At 44.0% G+C, this 26,404-nt stretch overlaps 2 protein-coding genes across 6 annotated transcripts in view; one reads left to right on the forward strand and one right to left on the reverse strand.

Moving 5' to 3' along the window:
• Positions 1-26,404, reverse strand: part of LOC115203578 (death-associated protein kinase 2-like) — a 45,959-nt gene that overhangs the window by 2,528 nt on the left and 17,027 nt on the right. The window contains exons 5-9 of one of the 2 annotated variants that reach the window (XM_029768364.1): positions 21,564-21,693; positions 18,939-19,014; positions 17,105-17,257; positions 14,160-14,205; positions 9,233-9,720 (exon numbers count right to left, since the gene is read on the reverse strand). In XM_029768364.1, the coding sequence (XP_029624224.1) occupies positions 9,233-9,720; positions 14,160-14,205; positions 17,105-17,257; positions 18,939-19,014; positions 21,564-21,693 (893 nt within the window). The remainder of the gene's footprint in view (positions 1-9,232; positions 9,721-14,159; positions 14,206-17,104; positions 17,258-18,938; positions 19,015-21,563; positions 21,694-26,404) is intronic. The other variant, XM_029768365.1, reaches the window with a different exon arrangement.
• On the forward strand, positions 198-6,427 carry LOC115203579 (uncharacterized). Of its 4 annotated transcripts, XM_029768366.1 has the most exons (7): positions 198-894; positions 1,049-1,744; positions 1,825-2,682; positions 2,811-3,152; positions 3,506-3,733; positions 3,856-3,969; positions 4,904-4,966. In XM_029768366.1, exons 3-6 carry the CDS (start codon positions 2,423-2,425, stop codon positions 3,938-3,940), a joined length of 915 nt encoding a protein of 304 aa, XP_029624226.1. In that variant the 5' UTR covers positions 198-894; positions 1,049-1,744; positions 1,825-2,422; the 3' UTR covers positions 3,941-3,969; positions 4,904-4,966. The 4 variants fall into 4 exon arrangements, 1 of the variants encoding a protein (XP_029624226.1); XR_003880208.1 differs by lacking the exons at positions 198-894; positions 1,049-1,744; positions 3,506-3,733; positions 4,904-4,966 and adding an exon at positions 3,159-3,383 and having other exon boundaries at positions 1,857-2,682; positions 2,811-3,101; positions 3,856-3,918; XR_003880206.1 differs by lacking the exons at positions 198-894; positions 1,049-1,744; positions 3,506-3,733; positions 4,904-4,966 and adding an exon at positions 3,270-3,383 and having other exon boundaries at positions 1,857-2,682; positions 2,811-2,981; positions 3,856-3,918.

A 26,404-nucleotide genomic window follows, 5' to 3' on the forward strand; every position in this document is an offset into this window, starting at 1 on the left:
AACAGAATGACATAGAGAGGACGAAAAGCCTTTGGGCTGTCATGACAAAGACAACAAACATAGGAGCTGAAACAGTAGTCCTATACAGAGATCAGGACCAGACTAGGACTAAAAGAACAGACTAGGACTAAAATAACCAGACTAGGACTAAAAGGACCAGACTAGGACTAAAAGGACCAGACTAGGACTAAAAGGACCAGACTAAAAGGACCAGACTAGGTCTAAAAGAACAGACTAGGACTAAAAGAACCAGGCTATGACTAAAAGGACCAGGCTAGGACTAAAAGAACCAGGCTAGGACTAAAAGGACCAGACTAGGACTAAAAGAACCAGGCTAGGACTAAAAGGACCAGACTAGGACTAAAAGGACCAGACTAAAGGGACCAGACTAGAACTAAAGGGACCAGACTAGGTCTAAAAGGACCAGACTAGGACTAAAAGGACCAGACTAGGACTAAAAGGACCAGACTAAAGGGACCAGACTAGAACTAAAGGGACCAGACTAGGTCTAAAAGGACCAGACTAGAACTAAAGGGACCAGACTAGGTCTAAAAGGACCAGACTAGGACTAAAAGGACCAGACTAGGACTAAAAGGACCAGACTAAAGGGACCAGACTAGAACTAAAGGGACCAGACTAGGTCTAAAAGGACCAGACTAGGTCTAAAAGGACCAGACTAGGACTAAAAGGACCAGACTAGGACTAAAAGGACCAGACTAGGACTAAAAGGACCAGACTAAAGGGACCAGACTAGAACTAAAGGGACCAGACTAGGTCTAAAAGGACCAGACTAGAACTAAAGGGACCAGACTAGGTCTAAAAGGACCAGACTAGGTCTAAAAGGACCAGACTAGGTCTAAAAGGACCAGACTAGGACTAAAAGGACCAGACTAGGTCTAAAAGGACCAGACTAGGTCTAAAAGGACCAGACTAGGACTAAAAGAACCAGGCTAGGACTAAAAGGACCAGACTAGGACTAAAAGAACCAGGCTAGGACTAAAAGGACCAGACTAAAGGGACCAGACTAGAACTAAAGGGACCAGACTAGGTCTAAAAGGACCAGACTAGGTCTAAAAGGACCAGACTAGGACTAAAAGAACCAGGCTAGGACTAAAAGGACCAGACTAGGACTAAAAGGACCAGACTAAAGGGACCAGACTAGAACTAAAGGGACCAGACTAGGTCTAAAAGGACCAGACTAGGTCTAAAAGGACCAGACTAGGACTAAAAGGACCAGACTAGGACTAAAAGGACCAGACTAGGACTAAAAGGACCAGACTAAAGGGACCAGACTAGAACTAAAGGGACCAGACTAGGTCTAAAAGGACCAGACTAGGTCTAAAAGGACCAGACTAGGACTAAAAGGACCAGACTAGGACTAAAAGGACCAGACTAGGACTAAAAGGACCAGACTAAAGGGACCAGACTAGAACTAAAGGGACCAGACTAGGTCTAAAAGGACCAGACTAGGACTAAAAGGACCAGACTAGGTCTAAAAGGACCAGACTAGGTCTAAAAGGACCAGACTAGGACTAAAAGAACCAGGCTAGGACTAAAAGGACCAGACTAGGACTAAAAGAACCAGGCTAGGACTAAAAGGACCAGACTAGGACTAAAAGGACCAGACTAAAGGGACCAGACTAGAACTAAAGGGACCAGACTAGGTCTAAAAGGACCAGACTAGGTCTAAAAGGACCAGACTAGGACTAAAAGGACCAGACTAGGTCTAAAAGGACCAGACTAGGTCTAAAAGGACCAGACTAGGACTAAAAGGACCAGACTAGGACTAAAAGGACCAGACTAGGTCTAAAAGGACCAGACTAGGTCTAAAATGACCAGACTAGGACTAAAAGGACCAGACTAAAGGGACCAGACTAGGACGAAAAAGGACCAGACTAGGACTAAAAGGACCAGACTAGGACTAAAAGTACCAGTGTATTGTAGTGTTTGGCTGATACAGTACACACACAATCACACACACACACAATCACACACACAATCACAGATATAACATTTCAATCGATAAGATCTTTATCAGGTTCAGTGGGTTTAGATCAGGTAGGTACAAGCATCTAAAATACACATATAACAATAACACTCTCAATTTACTTCAATCTAATCTAAGAAGGTAGGACTAATGTCAATAATGATATATACTCATTATCAATCCTCTATCAACATCCTCTATCAACATTATCAACAGTTGGCTTTGAACTATGAAAAACAAACAAGCTACTTAAAAGTTGCAGACTTTAATATAAAACCTCAAAACCTATCAAAGGCCAGACTAGGACTGGGACTCATTCTTTGTAAAACACAAAAAGAAGCATTGTAAATACTTTGACGTTTTATTTTAGCTAATCACAAAATACTACTAACGTATCACAAGGAGAACAAACTAAAGTTATAATATTCCACAGAGATGACTTCCAGTGTCCTCTACTTCCTGTTTCTGTTACTGACTCTGGGCTACTGTAACTGCTGTTATCTCTACTGTCCAGACTCAGTCAGGTCCAGGTTGGTACTCTACTGTAACTGCTGTTATCTCTACTGTCCAGACTCAGTCAGGTCCAGGTTGGTACTCCACTGTAACTGCTGTTATCTCTACTGTCCAGACTCAGTCAGGTCCAGGTTGATACTCTACTGTAACTGCTGTTATCTCTACTGTCCAGACTCAGTCAGGTCCAGGTTGATACTCTACTGTAACTGCTGTTATTTCTACTGTCCAGACTAAGTCAGGTCCAGGTTGATACTATACTATACTATACTATACTATACTATACTATACTCTACTGTCCCGACTCAGGCAGGTCCAGGTTGATACTCTACTGTAACTGCTGTTATCTCTACTGTCCAGACTCAGTCAGGTCCAGGTTGATACTCTACTGTAACTGCTGTTATCTCTACTGTCCAGACTCAGTGAGGTCCAGGTTGATACTCTACTGTAACTGCTGTTATCTCTACTGTCCAGACTCAGTCAGGTCCAGGTTGGTACTCTACTGTAACTTCTGTTATCTCTACTGTCCAGACTCAGTCAGGTCCAGGTTGATACTCTACTGTAACTGCTGTTATCTCTACTGTCCAGACTCAGTCAGGTCCAGGTTGATACTCTACTGTAACTGCTGTTATCTCTACTGTCCAGACTCAGTCAGGTCCAGGTTGATACTCTACTGTACTATACTATACTATCCATACTCAGTCAGGCCCAGGTTGATACTCTACTGTACTATACTATACTACACTATACTCTACTGTCCCGACTCAGGCAGGTCCAGGTTGATACTCTACTGTAACTGCTGTTATCTCTACTGTCCAGACTCAGTCAGGTCCAGGTTGATACTCTACTGTAACTGCTGTTATCTCTACTGTCCAGACTCAGTCAGGTCCAGGTTGATACTCTACTGTACTATACTATACTATCCAGACTCAGTCAGGTCTAGGTTGATACTCTACTATACTACACTATACTATACTACACTATACTCTACTGTCCCGACTCAGGCAGGTCCAGGTTGATACTCTACTGTAACTGCTGTTATTTCTACTGTCCAGACTCAGTCAGGTCCAGGTTGGTACTCTACTGTAACTGCTGTTATCTCTACTGTCCAGACTCAGTCAGGTCCAGGTTGGTACTCCACTGTAACTGCTGTTATCTCTACTGTCCAGACTCAGTCAGGTCCAGGTTGATACTCTACTGTAACTGCTGTTATCTCTACTGTCCAGACTCAGTCAGGTCCAGGTTGATACTCTACTGTACTATACTATACTATCCAGACTCAGTCAGGTCCAGGTTGATACTCTACTATACTACACTATACTATACTACACTATACTCTACTGTCCCGACTCAGGCAGGTCCAGGTTGATACTCTACTGTAACTGCTGTTATCTCTACTGTCCAGACTCAGTCAGGTCCAGGTTGATACTCTACTGTAACTGATGTTATCTCTACTGTCCAGACTCAGTCAGGTCCAGGTTGATACTCTACTGTAACTGCTGTTATCTCTACTGTCCAGACTCAGTCAGGTCCAGGTTGATACTCTACTGTAACTGCTGTTATCTCTACTGTCCAGACTCAGTCAGGTCCAGGTTGATACTCTACTGTACTATACTATACTATCCAGACTCAGTCAGGTCCAGGTTGATACTCTACTATACTACACTATACTATACTACACTATACTCTACTGTCCCGACGCAGGCAGGTCCAGGTTGATACTTTATTATACTATACTATACTATACTATACTATACTCTACTGTCCAGACTCAGTCAGGTCCAGATTGATACTCTACTGTACGATACTATACTATACTCTACTGTCCAGACTCAGTCAGGTCCAGGTTGATACTCTATTGTACTATACTATACTATACTATACTATAATATGCTATACTCTACTGTCCAGACTCAGTCAGGTCCAGGTTGGTACTCTACTGTAACTTCTGTTATCTCTACTGTCCAGACTCAGTCAGGTCCAGGTTGATACTCTACTGTAACTGCTGTTATCTCTACTGTCCAGACTCAGTCAGGTCCAGGTTGATACTCTACTGTAACTGCTGTTATCTCTACTGTCCAGACTCAGTCAGGTCCAGGTTGATACTCTACTGTAAATGCTGTTATCTCTACTGTCCAGACTCAGTCAGGTCCAGGTTGGTACTCTACTGTAACTGCTGTTATCTCTACTGTCCAGACTCAGTCAGGTCCAGGTTGATACTCTACTGTAACTGCTGTTATCTCTACTGTCCAGACTCAGTCAGGTCCAGGTTGATACTCTACTGTAACTGCTGTTATCTCTACTGTCCAGACTCAGTCAGGTCCAGGTTGATACTATACTATACTATACTATACTATACTATACTATACTATACTACACTATACTCTACTGTCCCGACTCAGGCAGGTCCAGGTTGATACTCTACTGTAACTGCTGTTATCTCTACTGTCCAGACTCAGTCAGGTCCAGGTTGATACTCTACTGTAACTGCTGTTATCTCTACTGTCCAGACTCAGTCAGGTCCAGGTTGATACTCTACTGTAACTGCTGTTATCTCTACTGTCCAGACTCAGTCAGGTCCAGGTTGGTACTCTACTGTAACTGCTGTTATCTCTACTGTCCAGACTCAGTCAGGTCCAGGTTGATACTCTACTGTAACTGCTGTTATCTCTACTGTCCAGACTCAGTCAGGTCCAGGTTGATACTCTACTGTAACTGCTGTTATCTCTACTGTCCAGACTCAGTCAGGTCCAGGTTGATACTATACTATACTATACTATACTATACTATACTATACTACACTATACTCTACTGTCCCGACTCAGGCAGGTCCAGGTTGGTACTCTACTGTAACTGCTGTTATCTCTACTGTCCAGACTCAGTCAGGTCCAGGTTGATACTCTACTGTAACTGATGTTATCTCTACTGTCCAGACTCAGTCAGGTCCAGGTTGATACTCTACTGTAACTTCTGTTATCTCTACTGTCCAGACTCAGTCAGGTCCAGGTTGATACTCCACTGTAACTGCTGTTATCTCTACTGTCCAGACTCAGTCAGGTCCAGGTTGATACTCTACTGTAACTGCTGTTATCTCTACTGTCCAGACTCAGTCAGGTCCAGGTTGATACTCTACTGTAACTGCTGTTATCTCTACTGTCCAGACTCAGTCAGGTCCAGGTTGATACTATACTATACTATACTATACTGTACTATACTATACTACACTATACTATACTCTACTGTCCCGACTCAGGCAGGTCCAGGTTGATACTCTACTGTAACTGCTGTTATCTCTACTGTCCAGACTCAGTGAGGTCCAGGTTGATACTCTACTGTAACTGCTGTTATCTCTACTGTCCAGACTCAGTGAGGTCCAGGTTGATACTCTACTGTAACTGCTGTTATCTCTAATGTCCAGACTCAGTGAGGTCCAGGTTGATACTCTACTGTAACTTCTGTTATCTCTACTGTCCAGACTCAGTCAGGTCCAGGTTGATACTCCACTGTAACTGCTGTTATCTCTACTGTCCAGACTCAGTCAGGTCCAGGTTGGTACTCTACTGTAACTGCTGTTATCTCTACTGTCCAGACTCAGTCAGGTCCAGGTTGATACTCTACTGTAACTGCTGTTATCTCTACTGTCCAGACTCAGTCAGGTCCAGGTTGGTACTCTACTGTAACTTCTGTTATCTCTACTGTCCAGACTCAGTCAGGTCCAGGTTGATACTATACTATACTATCCATACTCAGTCAGGCCCAGGTTGATACTCTACTGTACTATACTATACTACACTATACTCTACTGTCCCGACTCAGGCAGGTCCTGGTTGATACTCTACTGTAACTGCTGTTATCTCTACTGTCCAGACTCAGTCAGGTCCAGGTTGATACTCTACTGTAACTGCTGTTATCTCTACTGTCCAGACTCAGTCAGGTCCAGGTTGATACTCTACTGTAACTGCTGTTATCTCTACTGTCCAGACTCAGTCAGGTCCAGGTTGATACTCTACTGTACTGTACTATACTATCCAGACTCAGTCAGGTCCAGGTTGATACTCTACTATACTACACTATACTATACTACACTATACTCTACTGTCCCGACGCAGGCAGGTCCAGGTTGATACTTTATTATACTATACTATACTATACTCTACTGTCCAGACTCGGTCAGGTCCAGATTGATACTCTACTGTATGATACTATACTATACTCTACTGTCCAGACTCAGTCAGGTCCAGGTTGATACTCTATTGTACTATACTATACTATACTATAATATGCTATACTCTACTGTCCAGACTCAGTCAGGTCCAGGTTGGTACTCCACTGTAACTGCTGTTATCTCTACTGTCCAGACTCAGTCAGGTCCAGGTTGATACTCTACTGTAACTGCTGTTATCTCTACTGTCCAGACTCAGTCAGGTCCAGGTTGATACTCTACTGTAACTGCTGTTATCTCTACTGTCCAGACTCAGTCAGGTCCAGGTTGATACTATACTATACTATACTATCCATACTCAGTCAGGCCCAGGTTGATACTCTACTATACTACACTATACTATACTACACTATACTCTACTGTCCCGACTCAGGCAGGTCCAGGTTGATACTCTACTGTAACTGCTGTTATCTCTACTGTCCAGACTCAGTCAGGTCCAGGTTGATACTCTACTGTAACTGCTGTTATTTCTACTGTCCAGACTCAGTCAGGTCCAGGTTGATACTATACTATACTATACTACACTATCCATACTCAGTCAGGCCCAGGTTGATACTCTACTATACTACACTATACTATACTACACTATACTCTACTGTCCCGACTCAGGCAGGTCCAGGTTGATACTCTACTGTAACTGCTGTTATCTCTACTGTCCAGACTCAGTGAGGTCCAGGTTGATACTCTACTGTAACTGCTGTTATCTCTACTGTCCAGATTCAGTGAGGTCCAGGTTGATACTCTACTGTAACTTCTGTTATCTCTACTGTCCAGACTCAGTCAGGTCCAGGTTGATACTCTACTGTAACTGCTGTTATCTCTACTGTCCAGACTCAGTGAGGTCCAGGTTGATACTCTACTGTAACTGCTGTTATCTCTACTGTCCAGACTCAGTCAGGTCCAGGTTGATACTCTACTGTAACTGCTGTTATCTCTACTGTCCAGACTCAGTCAGGTCCAGGTTGGTACTCCACTGTAACTGCTGTTATCTCTACTGTCCAGACTCAGTCAGGTCCAGGTTGATACTCTACTGTAACTGCTGTTATCTCTACTGTCCAGACTCAGTCAGGTCCAGGTTGATACTATACTATACTATACTATACTATCCATACTCAGTCAGGCCCAGGTTGATACTCTACTATACTACACTATACTATACTACACTATACTCTACTGTCCCGACTTAGGCAGGTCCAGGTTGATACTCTACTGTAACTGCTGTTATTTCTACTCTCCAGACTCAGTCAGGTCCAGGTTGATACTCTACTGTAACTGCTGTTATCTCTACTGTCCAGACTCAGTAAGGTCCAGGTTGATACTCTACTGTACTATACTATGCTATGCAGACTCAGTCAGGTCCAGGTTGATACTCTACTATACTACACTATACTATACTACACAATACTCTACTGTACCGACGCAGGCAGGTCCAGGTTGATACTTTATTATACTATACTATACTATACTCTACTGTCCAGACTCAGTTAGGTCCAGATTGATACTCTACTGTACGATACTATACTATACTATACTCTACTGTCCAGACTCAGTCAGGTCCAGGTTGATACTCTATTGTACTATACTATACTATAATATGCTATACTCTACTGTCCAGACTCAGTCAGGGCCAGGTTGATACTCTACTGTACTATACTATACTGTCCAGACTCAGTCAGGTCCAGGTTGATAATCTATTGTACTATACTATACTTTACTATACTGTTCAGACTCAGTCAGGTCCAGGTTGATACTCTACTGTACTACTGTACTATAATATACTCTACGGTACTATACCATACTATCTCTTCCGTCCAGACTTAGTGAGGTTCAGGTTGATACTCTACTATACTATACTATACTATACCATACTATATTTTCAGTCCAGACCCAGTCAGGTCCAGGATGATACTCTACAGTACTACACTATACTATACCATACTATATTTTCAGTCCAGACCCAGTCAGGTCCAGGATGATACTCTACAGTACTACACTATACTATACCATACTATCTCTTCAGTCCAGACTCAGTCAGGCCCAGGTTGATATTATATTGTACTATACTATACTATACTATACTATACTGTCCAGACTCAGTCAGGTCCAGGCTGATAGTCTATTATACTATACTATACTATACTGTTCAGACTCAGTCAGGTCCAGGCTGATACTCTACAGTACTACACTATACTATACTATACCATACTTTCTCTTCAGTCCAGACTTAGTCAGGTCCAGGCTGATAGTCTACTGCACTATACTATACTATACTATACTATACTATACTATACTATACTGTACTGTACTATCTCTTCAGTCCCGACTCAGTGAGGTTCAGGCTGATCCCAGACAGCAGATCTCCTCCACAGCTTCTGTTCAGCATTTCCTTCAGTGCCTCATTCACGTCATTATTAAACACAGTGGAGAAGTTACAGTTGAGGTACCCCCCTCCTCCTCCAACCCCACCAACCCCGTCCGCAACCCCTGACGACCCCACCACGTCCTGCACCCACTTCAGCTCGTCGCTCAGCTCCTGTCTCAGGGCGTCAAAGTGTCTCTTCCTCTCCTGGTAGCGGGCGCTAACGTCACTGACGCTAACATCCACCACCTTCATCTCATCCTGCAGGCTTCTCTTCATCGCCTCCACTTTACGGAACTCATAGCGGATCTGAGACAGCTGGTGACGGACCCCCTCGCTCTCCTCCTTGTACCAGGACTCCTTGTGGTTGTAGACGGAGACCAAGGCGTCGATGTCCTCTTGCAGGGAGTCGTGGTCCGAGGCTAGCCCAGTGAAGGAGCCCTCCATCTGGCTGATGTCCTCCACTACCTGGGCGAAGCGTTCGAAATTGACGTAGGTGTTGTTGGGGGGCATGGAGGAGTGGGACTTGATGGTGTACTCCTTGAGACGTTTGGTCTTCAGCTGCCGGCGCTCGCGCTTTTTGGGGGTCTTGGTCTGGTCCGGGGTCTTGGTGCTGGGGGTCTCCTCCTTGTACTCATTAGACTTCAGACACAAGAGATGAGGACGATAGACGGAGGGTTACTGAGCTGGAAGTCACTTACTGGCACTGCATGTCATGCATTGATAATGTTCTGTACAGCAATGGAATATAAGCCAGTGGTGAGATGCCTCCATTACCAAACCACAGACAACACTCCAGGTAACATGGTTAGTTAACCATTACCAAACCACAGACAACACTCCAGGTAACATGGTTAGTTATATATTACCAAACCACAGACAACACTCCAGGTAACATGGTTAGTTAACCATTACCAAACCACAGACAATACTCCAGGTAACATGGTTAGTTAACCATTACCAAACCACAGACAATACTCCAGGCAACATGGTTAGTTAACCATTACCAAACCACAGACAACACTCCAGGTAACATGGTTAGTTAACCATTACCAAACCACAGACAACACTCCAGGTAACATGGTTAGTTATATATTACCAAACCACAGACAACACTCCAGGTAACATGGTTAGTTATATATTACCAAACCACAGACAACACTCCAGATAACATGGTTAGTTAACCATTACCAAACCACAGACAACACTCCAGGTAACATGGTTAGTTATATATTACCAAACCACAGACAACACTCCAGGTAACATGGTTAGTTAACCATTACCAAACCACAGACAACACTCCAGGTAACATGGTTAGTTATATATTACCAAACCACAGACAACACTCCAGGTAACATGGTTAGTTAACCATTACCAAACCACAGACAACATTCCAGGTAACATGGTTAGTTAACCATTACCAAACCACAGACAACACTCCAGGTAACATGGTTAGTTATATATTACCAAACTACAGACAACACTCCAGGTAACATGGTTAGTTATATATTACCAAACCACAGACAACACTCCAGGTAACATGGTTAGTTATATATTACCAAACCACAGACAACACTCCAGGTAACATGGTTAGTTATATATTACCAAACCACAGACAACACTCCAGGTAACATGGTTAGTTAACCATTACCAAACCACAGACAACACTCCAGGTAACATGGTTAGTTATATATTACCAAACCACAGACAACACTTCAGGTAACATGGTTAGTTATATATTACCAAACCACAGACAACACTCCAGGTAACATGGTTAGTTATATATTACCAAACCACAGACAACACTCCAGGTAACATGGTTAGTTATATATTACCAAACCACAGACAACACTCCAGGTAACATGGTTAGTTATATATTACCAAACCACAGACAACACTCCAGGTAACATGGTTAGTTATATATTACCAAACCACAGACAACACTCCAGATAACATAGTTAGTTATATATTACCAAACCACAGACAACACTCCAGGTAACATGGTTAGTTAACCATTACCAAACCACAGACAACACTCCAGGTAACATGGTTAGTTAACCATTACCAAACCACAGACAACACTCCAGCTAACATGGTTAGTTATATATTACCAAACCACAGACAACACTCCAGGTAACATGGTTAGTTATATATTACCAAACCAAAGACAATACTCCAGGTAACATGGTTAGTTATATATTACCAAAGCACAGACAACACTCCAGGTAACATGGTTAGTTATATATTACCAAACCACAGACAACACTCCAGGTAACATGGTTAGTTATATATTACCAAACCACAGACAATACTCCAGCTAACATGGTTAGTTATATATTACCAAACCACAGACAACACTCCAGGTAACATGGTTAGTTATATATTACCAAACCACAGACAACACTCCAGGTAACATGGTTAGTTAACCATTACCAAACCACAGACAACACTCCAGGTAACATGGTTAGTTATATATTACCAAACCACAGACAACACTCCAGGTAACATGGTTAGTTATATATGACCAAACCACAGACAACACTCCAGGTAACATGGTTAGTTATATATTACCAAACCACAGACAACACTCCAGATAACATGGTTAGTTATATATTACCAAACCACAGGCAACACTCCAGGTAACATGGTTAGTTATATATTACCAAACCACAGACAACACTCCAGGTAACATGGTTAGTTAACCATTACCAAACCACAGACAACACTCCAGGTAACATGGTTAGTTATATATTACCAAACCACAGACAACACTTCAGGTAACATGGTTAGTTATATATTACCAAACCACAGACAACACTCCAGGTAACATGGTTAGTTATATATTACCAAACCACAGACAACACTCCAGGTAACATGATTAGTTAACCATTACCAAACCACAGACAACACTCCAGGTAACATGGTTAGTTATATATTACCAAACCACAGACAACACTCCAGGTAACATGGTTAGTTATATATTAACAAACCACAGACAACACTCCAGGTAACATGGTTAGTTATATATTACCAAACCACAGACAACACTCCAGGTAACATGGTTAGTTAACCATTACCAAACCACAGACAACACTCCAGGTAACATGTTTAGTTATATATTACCAAACCACAGACAACACTCCAGGTAACATGGTTAGTTAACCATTACCAAACCACAGACAACACTCCAGATAACATGGTTAGTTAACCATTACCAAACCACAGACAACACTCCAGGTAACATGGTTAGTTATATATTACCAAACCACAGACAACACTCCAGGTAACATGGTTAGTTAACCATTACCAAACCACAGACAACACTCCAGGTAACATGGTTAGTTATACATTACCAAACCACAGACAACACTCCAGGTAACATGGTTAGTTATATATTACCAAACCACAGACAACACTCCAGGTAACATGGTTAGTTATATATTACCAAACCACAGACAACACTCCAGGTAACATGGTTAGTTATATATTACCAAACCACAGACACCACTCCAGGTAACATGGTTAGTTATATATTACCAAACCACAGACAACACTCCAGCTAACATGGTTAGTTATATATTACCAAACCACAGACAACACTCCAGCTAACATGGTTAGTTAACCATTACCAAACCACAGACAACACTCCAGGTAACATGGTTAGTTATATATTAACAAACCACAGACAACACTCCAGGTAACATGGTTAGTTATATATTACCAAACCACAGACAACACTCCAGGTAACATGGTTAGTTATATATTACCAAACCACAGACAACACTCCAGGTAACATGGTTAGTTATATATTACCAAACCACAGACAACACTCCAGGTAACATGGTTAGTTATATATTACCAAACCACAGACAACACTCCAGGTAACATGTTTAGTTATATATTACCAAACCACAGACAACACTCCAGCTAACATGGTTAGTTATATATTACCAAACCACAGACAACACTCCAGGTAACATGGTTAGTTATATATTACCAAACCACAGACAACACTCCAGCTAACATGGTTAGTTATATATTACCAAACCACAGACAACACTCCAGCTAACATGGTTAGTTATATATTACCAAACCACAGACAACACTCCAGGTAACATGGTTAGTTATATATTACCAAACCACAGACAACACTCCAGCTAACATGGTTAGTTATATATTACCAAACCACAGACAACACTCCAGCTAACATGGTTAGTTATATATTACCAAACCACAGACAACACTCCAGGTAACATGTTTAGTTATATATTACCAAACCACAGACAACACTCCAGGTAACATGGTTAGTTAAATATTACCAAACCACAGACAACACTCCAGGTAACATGGTTAGTTATATATTACCAAACCACAGACAACACTCCAGGTAACATGGTTAGTTAACCATTACCAAACCACAGACAACACTCCAGGTAACATGGTTAGTTAACCATTACCAAACCACAGACAACACTCCAGGTAACATGTTTAGTTATATATTACCAAACCACAGACAACACTCCAGGTAACATGGTTAGTTATATATTACCAAACCACAGACAACACTCCAGGTAACATGGTTAGTTATATATTACCAAACCACAGACAACACTCCAGGTAACATGGTTAGTTATTCATCTTCTTTCGATTCTTTCCATCACCAAACGTCAAGCTCTTTTGTCAACTGGTTGCACATTTCGGTTAAGAGTCACAAATATGGCAGGACAAACATTATCAGGAAAAACTCATCTGAATGAATCACACATCTAATTCAAACTAACAGACTAGAGCTCCCTCTATCTGACTAGCCAGGCCATTATATATTTTACATTGTCTGAGTGGGAGGTGCAGTCCATAACAGCTTAACATGCTGACATGGTCAGAAACCAAGTATGTAAAAACCGTACAAACAAGAAACAAATCCGTTTCTGCCTGAACAGTACATGTCACAGTATAAGTAGGAGGTGGTTATGCAAATCATAAAATACAGGAAGTTATGTCACAAAAGAAAACGACATGCATGTCTTAACATCAAGCTGTCAATCATGATAGTATTCTGTTTTCATATGACAATGATATACCTTGATCCAGGGATGGTTGAGGGCATCTTGAATAGTTAATCTCTTCCTGAAAGACAAACATGTTTACACTGCATTTGGAAAGTATTCAGACCTCTTGACCTTTTCCACATTTTGTTACGTTTACTGCCTTTTTCTAAAATGAATTAAATCATTTTTCCCCTCATCAATCTACACACAATACCCCATAATGACAAAAAAAATGCTTTTTAGATATTTTTGCAAAGTTAAAAAAATAAAAAGCCAAAATATCTCATTTACATAAGTATTCAGACCCTTTACTCAGTACTTTGTTGAAGCACCTTTGGCAGCGATTACAGCCTTGAGTCTTCTTGGGTATGATGCTACAAGCTTGGCACACCTGTAATTGGAGAGTTTCCCCCATTCTTCTCTGCAAATCCTCTCAAGCTCTGTCAGGTTAGTTGGGGAGCGTTGCTGTACAGCTATTTTCAGGTCTCTCCAGAGATGTTCGATTGGGTTCAAGTCCGGGCTCTGGCTGGGCCAGTCAAGGACATTCAGAGACTTGTTCCCGAAGCCACTCCTACGTTGTCTTGGCTGTGTGCTTAGGGTTGTTGTCCTGTTGCAAGGTGAACCTTCGCCCCAGTCTGAGGTCCTGAGCGCTCTGGAGCAGGTTTTCATCAAGGATCTCTCTGTACTTTGCTCCGTTCATCTTTCCCTCGATCCTGACTAGTCTCCCAGTCCCTGTCACTGAAAAACATCCCCACAGCATGATGCTGCCACCACCATGCTTCACCGTTGGGATTGTGCCAGGTTTCTTCCAGACGTGACGCTTAGCATTCAGAGTTCAATCTTGGTTTCATCAGACCAGAGAATCGTGTTTCTCATGGTCTGAGAGTCTTTAAGTGCCTTTTGGCAAAACTCCAAGTGGGCTGTCATGTGCATTTTACTGAGGAGTGGCTTCAGTCTGGCCACTCTACCATAAAGCCCTGATTGGTGGAGTGCTGCAGAGATGGTTGTCCTTGTGGAAGGTTCTCCCATCTCCACAGAGGAACTCTGGTTCTCATTCAGAGTGACCATTGGGTTCTTGGTCACCTCTCTGACCAAGGCCCTTCTCCCTGCCGATTGCTCAGTTTGGCCGGGCAGCCAGTTCTAGGTGTCTTGGTCGTTCCAAACTTATTCCATTTAAGAATGATGGAGGCCACTGTGTTCTTGGGGACCTTCAATGCTGCAGAATTTTTTTGGTACCCTTCCCCAGATCTGTGCCTCGACACTATCCTGTCTCAGAGCTCTACGGACAATTCCTTCAACCTCATGGCTTGGTTTTTGCTCTGACATGCACTGTCAACTGTGGGACCTTATATAGACAGGTGTGTGCCTTTACAAATCTTGTGCAATCAATTGAATTTACCACAGGTGGACTCCAATCAAGTTGTAGAAACATCTCAAGGATGATCAATGGAAACAGGATGCACCTGAGCTCAATTTCGAGTCTCAGAGCAAAGGGTCTGAATACTTATGTAAATGACAAAAACCTGTTTTCACTTTGTCATTATGGGGTATTGTGATTTCATTATGGGGTATTGTGTGTAGATGGAGGAGGAAAAATATTTATTGAATCCATTTTAGAATAAGACTGTAACGTAACAAAATGTGGAAAAAGTTAAAGGGTCTGAACACTTTTCGAATGCAATTTATGTCCTCACAAGAGGGACCAGATAGAACAGGAGGATGTAAGGAACTTGATTTTAGACTGTGACAGTGTCGTCTGTTTTGACCTTGTACACAGATCATTCAGCGTTACTGTCATCAAGACAGTGTGTACTGTGTAGAGTCATGCAGAGTAACGTAAACAAACCTCATGGTCTCAAAAGTGTGTAAATATGTTACATCACATTTTTCTATACAGCTGTTCTACAATGTGATGTAGAAACACAATACATCATTTGCCTTCCCTGAGCCAGGAAGACTAGTGTTAGCTTCCATAGATATTGTCTAGGCTTTAGCTCAGTGGTCTAACAGTCTTTTGGCACAGGTTCAAATCCCAAACCTCACTTCTTGTCCAGCTCCACCTCACCTCTGACCCCTCACCTCTGACCCCTCACCTCTGACCCATCACCCCTAACCCCTCTCCTCCTCACCTCAACCCGGACCCCTCACCCCTGACCCCTCACCTCTGACCCATCACCACGGACCCCTCTCCTCCTCACCTCAACCCGGACCCCTCATCTCTGACCCCTCACCCCGGACCCTTCACCTCTGACCCATCACCATGGACCCCTCTCCTCCTCACCTCAACCCGGACCCCTCACCTCTAACTCCTCTCCTCCTCACCTCAACCTGGACCCCTCATCTCTGACCACTCTCTTCCTCACCCTCTCCACCTCACCTGACCTCTCACCTATGTCTCCTCCCCTCCTCACCCTCTCCACCTCACCTCTGACCCCTCACCTGACTCCTCTCCTCAGCCCTGACCCCTCTCCTCTGACTCCTCTCTTCCTCACCCTCTCCACCTCACCCGACCCTTCACCTATGTCTCCTCCCCTCCTCACCCTCTCCACCTCACCTCTGACCCCTCACCTGACTCCTCTCCTCAGCCCTGACCCCTCTCCTCTGACTCCTCTCTTCCTCACCCTCTCCACCTCACCCGACCCCTCACCTATGTCTCCTATCCTCTCCACCTTCTCCTCCTCAGCCCTGACCCCTCTCCTCATCCTCTCCTCCTCACCCTCTCACCCCTCTCCTCTGACTCCTCATCCTCTCCGCCTCCCCACTGCCTCCTTACATCTTGTCTCTCTCCAGTAGTTGTCATATGAAGTTATTAACCAACTGACCCTGACCCCCTAACCCCTGACCTCTAATCCCTCCTTACATCTTGTCTCTCTCCAGCAGCTGTCATATTCTGCAGAAGAACTCCTCGTCCAACTCCCTCCTAACCCCTAACCGGTTATCGCTCTCCACATCAACTCTGACCTCTAATCCCTCCTTACATCTTGTCCCTCTCCAGTAGCTGCCGTATGAAGCTTTTGGCTAGCTCACTGGTTCTGCAGAAGAACTCCTCGTCAAACTCGTAGTTCATGGCTGAGATGTTGGCCAGCGTGTCCTGTTTAGTCTCTCCCAGGAAGGGAGACGCTCCACTCAGCCTGGAACACAACAACAACAACAACAAGGCCAGAACAGGAGGAGCGTTAGGAACATTGTATGTATTCACCTACACCATCCCTGTTACATGTATGTTTCATTTATGTCTGTAGTGTACCATGATGTTAAAACATGTTTAATGTAGTGTACCATGATGTTAAAACATGTTTAATGTAGTGTACCATGATGTTAAAACATGTTTAATGTAGTGTACCGTGATGTTAAAACATGTTTAATGTAGTGTACCATGATGTTAAAACATGTTTAATGTAGTGTACTGTGATGTTAAAACATGTTTAATGTAGTGTACCGTGATGTTAAAACATGTTTAATGTAGTGTACCGTGATGTTAAAACATGTTTAATGTAGTGTACCATGATGTTAAAACATGTTTAATGTAGTGTACTGTGATGTTAAAACATGTTTAATGTAGTGTACCGTGATGTTAAAACATGTTTAATGTAGTGTACCGTGATGTTAAAACATGTTTAATGTAGTGTACCGTGATGTTAAAACATGTTTAATGTCGTGTACTGTGATGTTAAAACATGTTTAATGTCGTGTACCGTGATGTTAAAACATGTTTAATGTTGTGTACTGTGATGTTAAAACATGTTTAATGTCGTGTACCGTGATGTTAAAACATGTTTAATGTCGTGTACTGTGATGTTAAAACATGTTTAATGTAGTGTACCGTGATGTTAAAACATGTTTAATGTCGTGTACTGTGATGTTAAAACATGTTTAATGTAGTGTACCGTGATGTTAAAACATGTTTAATGTAGTGTACCGTGATGTTAAAACATGTTTAATGTAGTGTACTGTGATGTTAAAACATGTTTAATGTAGTGTACCGTGATGTTAAAACATGTTTAATGTAGTGTACCATGATGTTAAAACATGTTTAATGTAGTGTACCGTGATGTTAAAACATGTTTAATGTAGTGTACCATGATGTTAAAACATGTTTAATGTCGTGTACCGTGATGTTAAAACATGTTTAATGTAGTGTACCATGATGTTGAAACATGTTTAATGTAGTGTACCGTGATGTTAAAACATGTTTAATGTAGTGTACCATGATGTTAAAACATGTTTAATGTAGTGTACCATGATGTTAAAACATGTTTAATGTAGTGTACCGTGATGTTAAAACATGTTTAATGTAGTGTACCGTGATGTTAAAACATGTTTAATGTAGTGTACCATGATGTTAAAACATGTTTAATGTCGTGTACCATGATGTTAAAACATGTTTAATGTAGTGTTGAACTTGAACTCCACATATCTGCTTCATGTTGTGTTGAACTCCTATGAAGGGTTCATGTATAGTGTGGTTCATGCTTCATGTTGTGTTGAACTCCTATGAAGGGTTCATGGATAGTGTGGTTCATGCTTCATCTTGTGTTGAACTCCTATGAAGGGTTCATGGATAGTGGGGTTCATGCTTCATGTTGTGTTGAACTCCTATGAAGGGTTCATGGATAGTGGGGTTCATGCTTCATGTTGTGTTGAACTCCTATGAAGGGTTCATGGATAGTGTGGTTCATGCTTCATGTTGTGTTGAACTCCTATGAAGGGTTCATGCATCGTGTGGTTCATGCTTCATGTTGTGTTGAACTCATATGAAGGGTTCATGGATAGTGGGGTTCATGCTTCATGTTGTGATGAACCTAAACTCACAGGATGTAGGTGATGACTCCTATACTCCACATATCTGCCTCCAGTCCCAGTGGTTCGTAGTTCACTATCTCTGGGGCTGAAACAGACAGTTGACCAATCAGCAGAACTCTGCACTAATGCATCAGTAATAGAACGGTGAGTGGATCGAAACAGTGAAGGTCCCCAAGAACACAGTGGCCTCCATCAACACATGGACACATCAACACATGGACGCATCAACACATGGACACATCAACACATGGACGCATCAACACATTGACGCATCAAAACATGGACGCATCGACACATGGACGCGTCGACACATGGACGCATCGACACATGGACGCATCGACACATGTCGCATCGACACATGGACGCATCGACACATGGACGCATCGACACATGGACGCATCGACACATGGACGCATCGACACATGGACACATCGACACATGGACGCATCGACACATGGACGCATCGACACATGGACACATTGACACATGGACACATCAACACATGGACACATCAACACATTGGACACATCAACACATTGGACACATCAACACATGGACACATCAACACATGGACACATCAACACATGGACAGATCAACACATTGGACACATCAACACATTGGACACATCAACACATGGACACATCAACACATGAACACAGGGTCTCATGAACTCAAGAACACCTCGAACTGGACAAAGATATGTTTTTCTTTAACCAGTTCCGAAGCGAAGGATACACTGCTTTCTCGAGACCAGGCTCAAATCCTCGTCATTCTCGTGAAGAAAAGACAGAGAAAAAGGGGGCGGAGGTCGGGGTGCCTTGTGGGAATTCGTAGGCGAGTGAGTAAACCACCACTACCATCTGTTCTATTGGTCAAGGTGCAATCACTGGAGAATAAACTGGATGATCTACGATTAAGACTATCCTACCAACGGAACATTAGGAACTATAATATATTTTGTTTCACCGAGTCGTGGCTGAACGACGACACGGATAATATAGAGCTGGCTGGGTTTTCCGTGCATGGACGCATCGCAAGACAGAGCAGCTACGTCTGGTAAGACGAGGGGCGGGGGAGATGTGTCTATTTGTCAATAACATCTGGTGTGTCATGTCTAATATCAAAGAAGTCTCAAGGTATTGTTCGCCTGAGGTAGAGTACCTCATGATAAGCTGTAGACCACACTATCTACCAAGAGAGTTCTCATCTATATTATTCACAGCTGTCTATTTACCACCACAAACCGATGCTGGCACTAAGACCGGTCTCAACGAGCTGTTTAAGGCCATAAACAAACAAGAAAATGCTCAACCAGAAGCGACGCTCCTAGTGACCGGGGACTTTAATGCAGGCAAACTTAAATCTGTTTTACCTCATTTCGACCAGCATTTCACGTGCAACCAGAGGAAAAAAACTCTATACCTCCTTTACTCCACACACAGAAACGTGTACAAAGCTCTCCCTCGCCCTCCATTTGGCAAATCTGACCATAATTCTATCCTCCTGATTCCTGCTTACAAGTAAAAACTAAAGCAGGAAGTACCAATGACTCGCTCAATACGGAAGTGGTCAGATGACGCGGATGCTATGCTACAGAACTGTTTTGCTAGCACAGACTGGAATATGTTCCAGGATTCATCCAATGGCATTGAGGAGTATACCACCTCAGTCACCGACTTCATCAATAAGTGCATCGTCGTCCCCACAGTGACAGTACGTACATATCCCAACCAGATGCCATGGATTACAGGCAACATCCACACCGAGCTAAAGGCTAGAGTTGCCGCTTTCAAGGAAGGGGACACTAATCCGGACGCTTATAATGAATCCTGCTAAACAGGCAAAGGATCAATACAGGACTAAGATTGAATCCTACTACACCGGCTCTGACGCTCGTCGGATGTGGCAGGGTTTGCAAACTATTACAAAGGGAAACCCAGCCGTGAGATGCCCAGTGACGCGAGCCTACCAGACGAGCTAAATGCCTTTTATGCTCGCTTCGAGGCAAGCAACACTGAAGCATGCATAAGAGCACCAGCTGTTCCGGATGACTGTGTGATCAAGCTCTCCATAGCCGATGTGAGAAGGAGAGTGATGGAGTACTGCATCAGATGACCTGGCCTCCACAATTACCCAACCTCAACCCAATTGAGATGGTTTGGGATGAGTTGGACCACAGAGGAAAAGCAGCCAACAAGTGATCAGCATATGTAGGAACTCCTTCAAGACTGTTGGAAAAGCATTCCAGGTCAAGCTGGTTGAGAGAATGCCAAGAATGTACAAAGCTGTAATCAAGGCAAAGGGTGGCTACTTTTAAGAATCTAAAATAGAAAAAATATTTTGATTTTTTTTAACACTTTTTCGTTTACTAAATGATTTCATTTGTTAATTCATAGTTTTGATGTCTTCACTATTATTCTACAATGTAGAAAATTGTACAAATAAAGGAAAACCCTTGAAGGGTGTGACACCTGTTGTATTCAACATTTCACTGTAAGGTCTGTTGTATTCGGCGCATGTGACAAATAACATTTGATTTGACATTGATAATGTAGTTATTCATATTCATGTGTAGAGGTCTAGTTATGGCATGTTTATTTTTATGTGAGCCAATCTCAAGACTGAAATCTTACCCACAAATTCAGGAGTCCCAAAAATGTTTTTAAACTCTGCTCCCGCCTCGATTTTGTGAGCGAGTCCAAAATCGATTAGTTTGATCCTTGGCAAAGGCACGTTTTTGTCCAACAGCATGATGTTCTCAGGCTGAAAAACAGAAAGAGAGTGAAGGGATTTGCTGAGAGAGCGTTTCTGATCATTAGTGTGCATGAGTTTACTGGCCCTGTTGCAGTCCTGTCTCCTTAGGTTCAAAATTATCAGAAAATAATGATAAACCCTGTCAAACCCAACGTCAGATAAACCCCTTCAAACCCAACGTCAGATAAACCCCTTCAAACCCAATGTCAGATAAACCCTGTCAAACCCAACGTCAGATAAACCCCGTCAAACCCAACGTCAGATAAACCCTGTCAACCTGTCAAACCCAACGTCAGATAAACACCTTCAAACCCAACGTCAGATAAACCCTGTCAAACCCAACGTCAGATAAACCCTGTCAAAGCCAACATCAGATAAACCCCTTCAAACCCAATATCAGATAAACCCTGTCAAACCCAACGTCAGATAAACCCTGTCAAACCCAACGTCAGATAAACCCCTTTAAACCCAACATCAGATAAACCCCTTCAAACCCAATGTCAGATAAACCCTGTCAAACCCAACGTCAGATAAACCCCTTCAAACCCAACGTCAGATAAACCCCTTCAAACCCAACATCAGATAAACCCCTTCAAACCCAACATCAGATAAACCCCTTCAAACCCAACGTCAGATAAACCCCTTTAAACCCAACGTCAGATAAACCCCTTCAAACCCAACGTCAGATAAACCCTGTCAACCTGTCAAACCCAACATCAGATAAACCCTGTCAACCTGTCAAACCCAACGTCAGATAAACCCCTTCAAACCCAACGTCAGATAAACCTTGTCAAACCCAACATCAGATAAACCCTGTCAAACCCAACATCAGATAAACCCTGTCAAACCCAACATCAGATAAACCCCTTTAAACCCAACATCAGATAAACCCTGTCAACCTGTCAAACCCAAAGTCAGATAAACCCTGTCAACCTGTCAAACCCAACGTCAGATAAACCCTGTCAAACCCAACATCAGATAAACCCTGTCAAACCCAACATCAGATAAACCCTGTCAAACCCAACATCAGATAAACCCTGTCAAACCCAACATCAGATAAACCTTGTCAAACCCAACGTCAGATAAACCCCTTCAAACCCAACGTCAGATAAACCTTGTCAAACCCAACATCAGATAAACCCTGTCAACCTGTCAAACCCAACGTCAGATAAACCCTGCCAAACCCAACGTCAGATAAACCCTGTCAAACCCAACGTCAGATAAACCCTGTCAAACCCAACGTCAGATAAACCCCGTCAAACCCAACGTCAGATAAACCCCGTCAAACCCAACGTGGGTGTAAGAAGTGCACTGTCAGAGGGCTTAAGCACGTGTTGAAAGAGTAGCCCAGCCTTATTAAATTGATGTCCTGTCATATTCTGCAGGGCTACTCCTCTCCTCCTGTTTCCTGCATCTGGGTGACACCTTTTAAACAAACCCAGAAGGTCAAACATGTTGCCCTCCGACCTTCTATCCCCGTGACCGTACTGTGTTCCTGACTTTGGCATTGCCAGCCAGCTGTGGTGTAAAGGAGACTTCCTATGTACCCCTGGCCTTCATATTTACCTCAGTCTGTACAGTCTGCATCCCAAATGTCACCCGTCTGCCCTCCCTCTCCCTCCCATCTCTTTTGTCTCTCCCTCCTGTCTCTTTTGTCTCTCCCTCTCCCTCCCATCTCTTTTGTCTCTCCCTCTCCCTCCTGTCTCTTTTGTCTCTCCCTCTCCCTCCCGTCTCTTTTGTCTCTCCCTCTCCCTCCTGTCTCTTTTGTCTCTCCCTCTCCCTCCCGTCTCTTTTGTCTCTCCCTCTCCCTCCTCTCTCCCTCTCCCTCCTGTCTCTTTTGTCACTCCCTCTCCCTCCCGTCTCTTTTGTCTCTCCCTCCCATTTATTTTGTCTCTCCCTCTCCCTCCCGTCTCTTTTGTCTCTCCCTCTCCCTCCAGTCTCTTTCGTCTCCCCTCCCTCTCCCGTCTCTTTCGTCTCCCCCTCTTCCTCCCCTGTCTCTTTCATCTCCTCCTCCCTCTCCCGTCTCTTTCGTCTCCTCACTCTCCCGTCTCTTTCGTCTCCCCCTCCCTCTCCTCTGTAGCTTTCATCTCCTCCTCCCTCTCCCCTGTCTCTTTCATCTCCTCCTCCCTCTCCCCTGTCTCTTTCGTCTCCCCCTCCCTCTCCCCTGTCTCTTTCATCTCTCCCTCTCCCCTGTCTCTTTCATCTCCTCCTCCCTCTCCCCTGTCTCTTTCGTCTCCCCCTCCCTCTCCCCTGTCCCTTTCATCTCCTCCTCCCTCTCCCCTGTCTCTTTCGTCTCCCCCTCCCTCTCCCCTGTCCCTTTCATCTCCTCCTCCCTCTCCCCTGTCTCTTTCGTCTCCCCCTCCCTCTCCCCTGTCCCTTTCATCTCCTCCTCCCTCTCCCCTGTCTCTTTCGTCTCCCCCTCCCTCTCCCCTGTCCCTTTCATCTCCTCCTCCCTCTCCCCTGTCTCTTTCGTCTCCCCCTCCCTCTCCCCTGTCTCTTTTGTCTCCTCCTCCCTCTCCCCTGTCTCTTTCGTCTCCCCCTCCCTCTCCCCTGTCTCTTTCATCTCTCCCTCTCCCCTGTCTCTTTCATCTCCTCCTCCCTCTCCCCTGTCCCTTTTGTCTCCCCCTCCCTCTCCCCTGTCCCTTTCGTCTCCCCCTCCCTCTCCCCTGTCTCTTTCGTCTCCCCCTCCCTCTCCCTGTCTCTTTCGTCTCCCCCTCCCTCTCCCCTGTCCCTTTTGTCTCCCCCTCCCTCTCCCCTGTCCCTTTCGTCTCCCCCTCCCTCTCCCCTGTCTCTTTCGTCTCCTCCTCCCTCTCCCCTGTCTCTTTCGTCTCCCCCTCCCTCTCCTCTGTAGCTTTCATCTCCTCCTCCCTCTCCCCTGTCTCTTTCATCTCCTCCTCCCTCTCCCCTGTCTCTTTCGTCTCCCCCTCCCTCTCCCCTGTCTCTTTCGTCTCCCCCTCCCTCTCCCCTGTCTCTTTCATCTCTCCCTCTCCCCTGTCTCTTTCGTCTCCCCCTCCCTCTCCCCTGTCTCTTTCATCTCTCCCTCTCCCCTGTCTCTTTCGTCTCCCCCTCCCTCTCCCCTGTCTCTTTCGTCTCCCCCTCCCTCTCCCCTGTCTCTTTCATCTCTCCCTCTCCCCTGTCTCTTTCGTCTCCCCCTCCCTCTCCCCTGTCTCTTTCATCTCTCCCTCTCCCCTGTCCCTTTTGTCTCCCCCTCCCTCTCCCCTGTCCCTTTTGTCTCCTCCTCCCTCTCCCCTGTCTCTTTCGTCTCCCCCTCCCTCTCCCCTGTCTCTTTCATCTCTCCCTCTCCCCTGTCCCTTTTGTCTCCTCCTCCCTCTCCCCTGTCTCTTTCGTCTCCCCCTCCCTCTCCCCTGTCTCTTTCATCTCTCCCTCTCCCCTGTCTCTTTCGTCTCCCCCTCCCTCTCCCCTGTCTCTTTCATCTCCTCCTCCCTCTCCCCTGTCTCTTTCATCTCCCCCTCCCTCTCCCCTGTCTCTTTCATCTCTCCCTCTCCCTGTCTCTTTCGTCTCCCTCTCCTTATCCCTTCACCGTCTCCCCCTCCCCCAGTCTTCCTGTGGTGAGACTGTCAACGCCGGGAAGGACTGCACCCTTATTGAACGCTTTTCCCATACCTGACACAGCACTTTCTCTCTCTCTCCCCCTCTCTGTCCATCTCTCTATCTGAGGTAAAGTGCTGTGAGCTGCACCCCCCAAGTGTGTCTCTTATTAATGGGATTTACAGCATGAAGCTCTCAGCAGTACAGATTTCAGCAGTCCAGCCCTCATTTAAGCAAGCTCATGACAAGACCATAATGCATTATACAGTACCTGCAGTCTAAAGTGTTACCAATTTGACTATACTTCTCTAAACAGTTGTATATTTCAGCTTCACTTTGTACAGCAGTCTAAACATCGTTCTATATATCTATCATCTTCGTACTGCAGTCTAAACATCTTTCTATAAATCTTTCATATTTGTACGGCAGTCTACACATCTTTCTATAAATCAATCATATTTGTACGACAGTCTATACATCTTTCTATATATCTATCATCTTTGTACAGCAGTCTAAACATGTTTCAATATATCTATCATCTTTGTACAGTAGTCTAAACATCTTTCTATATATCTATCATCTTTGTACAGTAGTCTAAACATCTTTCTATATAAACTCAGCAAAAAAATAAACATCCCTTTTTCAGGACTCTGTCTTTCAAAGATAGGGCTAGGGCCATTCCCCCCAGAAATGTCCGGGAACTTGCAGGTGCCTTGGTGGAAGAGTTGGGTAACATCTCACAGCAGGAACTGGCAAATCTGGTGCAGTCCATGAGGAGGATGGCACCATGCTAGTTATCGTTCATTAGAGAGGAGGACCAGTGTGTTGTTAGGATGGCACCATGGTAGTTATCGTTCATTAGAGAGGAGGACCAGCGTGTTGTTAGGATGGCACCATGGTAGTTATCGTTCATTAGAGAGGAGGACCAGCGTGTTGTTAGGATGGTACCATGGTAGTTATCGTTCATTAGAGAGGAGGACCAGTGTGTTGTTAGGATGGCACCATGCTAGTTATCGTTCATTAGAGAGGAGGACCAGCGTGTTGTTAGGATGGCACCATGGTAGTTATCGTTCATTAGAGAAGAGGACCAGTGTGTTGTTAGGATGGTACCATGCTAGTTATCGTTCATTAGAGAGGAGGACCAGGGTGTTGTTAGGATGGCACCATGGTA

The sequence above is a fragment of the Salmo trutta genome, chromosome 12 (genome assembly GCF_901001165.1).
Source record: "Salmo trutta chromosome 12, fSalTru1.1, whole genome shotgun sequence".
In the NCBI taxonomy this organism is placed as follows: Eukaryota; Metazoa; Chordata; class Actinopteri; order Salmoniformes; family Salmonidae; genus Salmo; species Salmo trutta.

Excerpts from the sequence above, each read along its gene's own strand:
- LOC115203579 (XM_029768366.1), top strand. The coding sequence starts at position 2,423 with ATGACTTCCAGTGTCCTCTACTTCCTGTTTCTGTTACTGACTCTGGGC. Across the intron at positions 2,683-2,810 it reads TACTGTCCAGACTCAGTCAG|GTCCAGGTTGATACTCTACT; the intron begins GTCCAGGTTGAT and ends CGACTCAGGCAG. Across the intron at positions 3,153-3,505 it reads TACTGTCCAGACTCAGTCAG|GTCCAGGTTGATACTCTACT; the intron begins GTCCAGGTTGAT and ends CGACTCAGGCAG.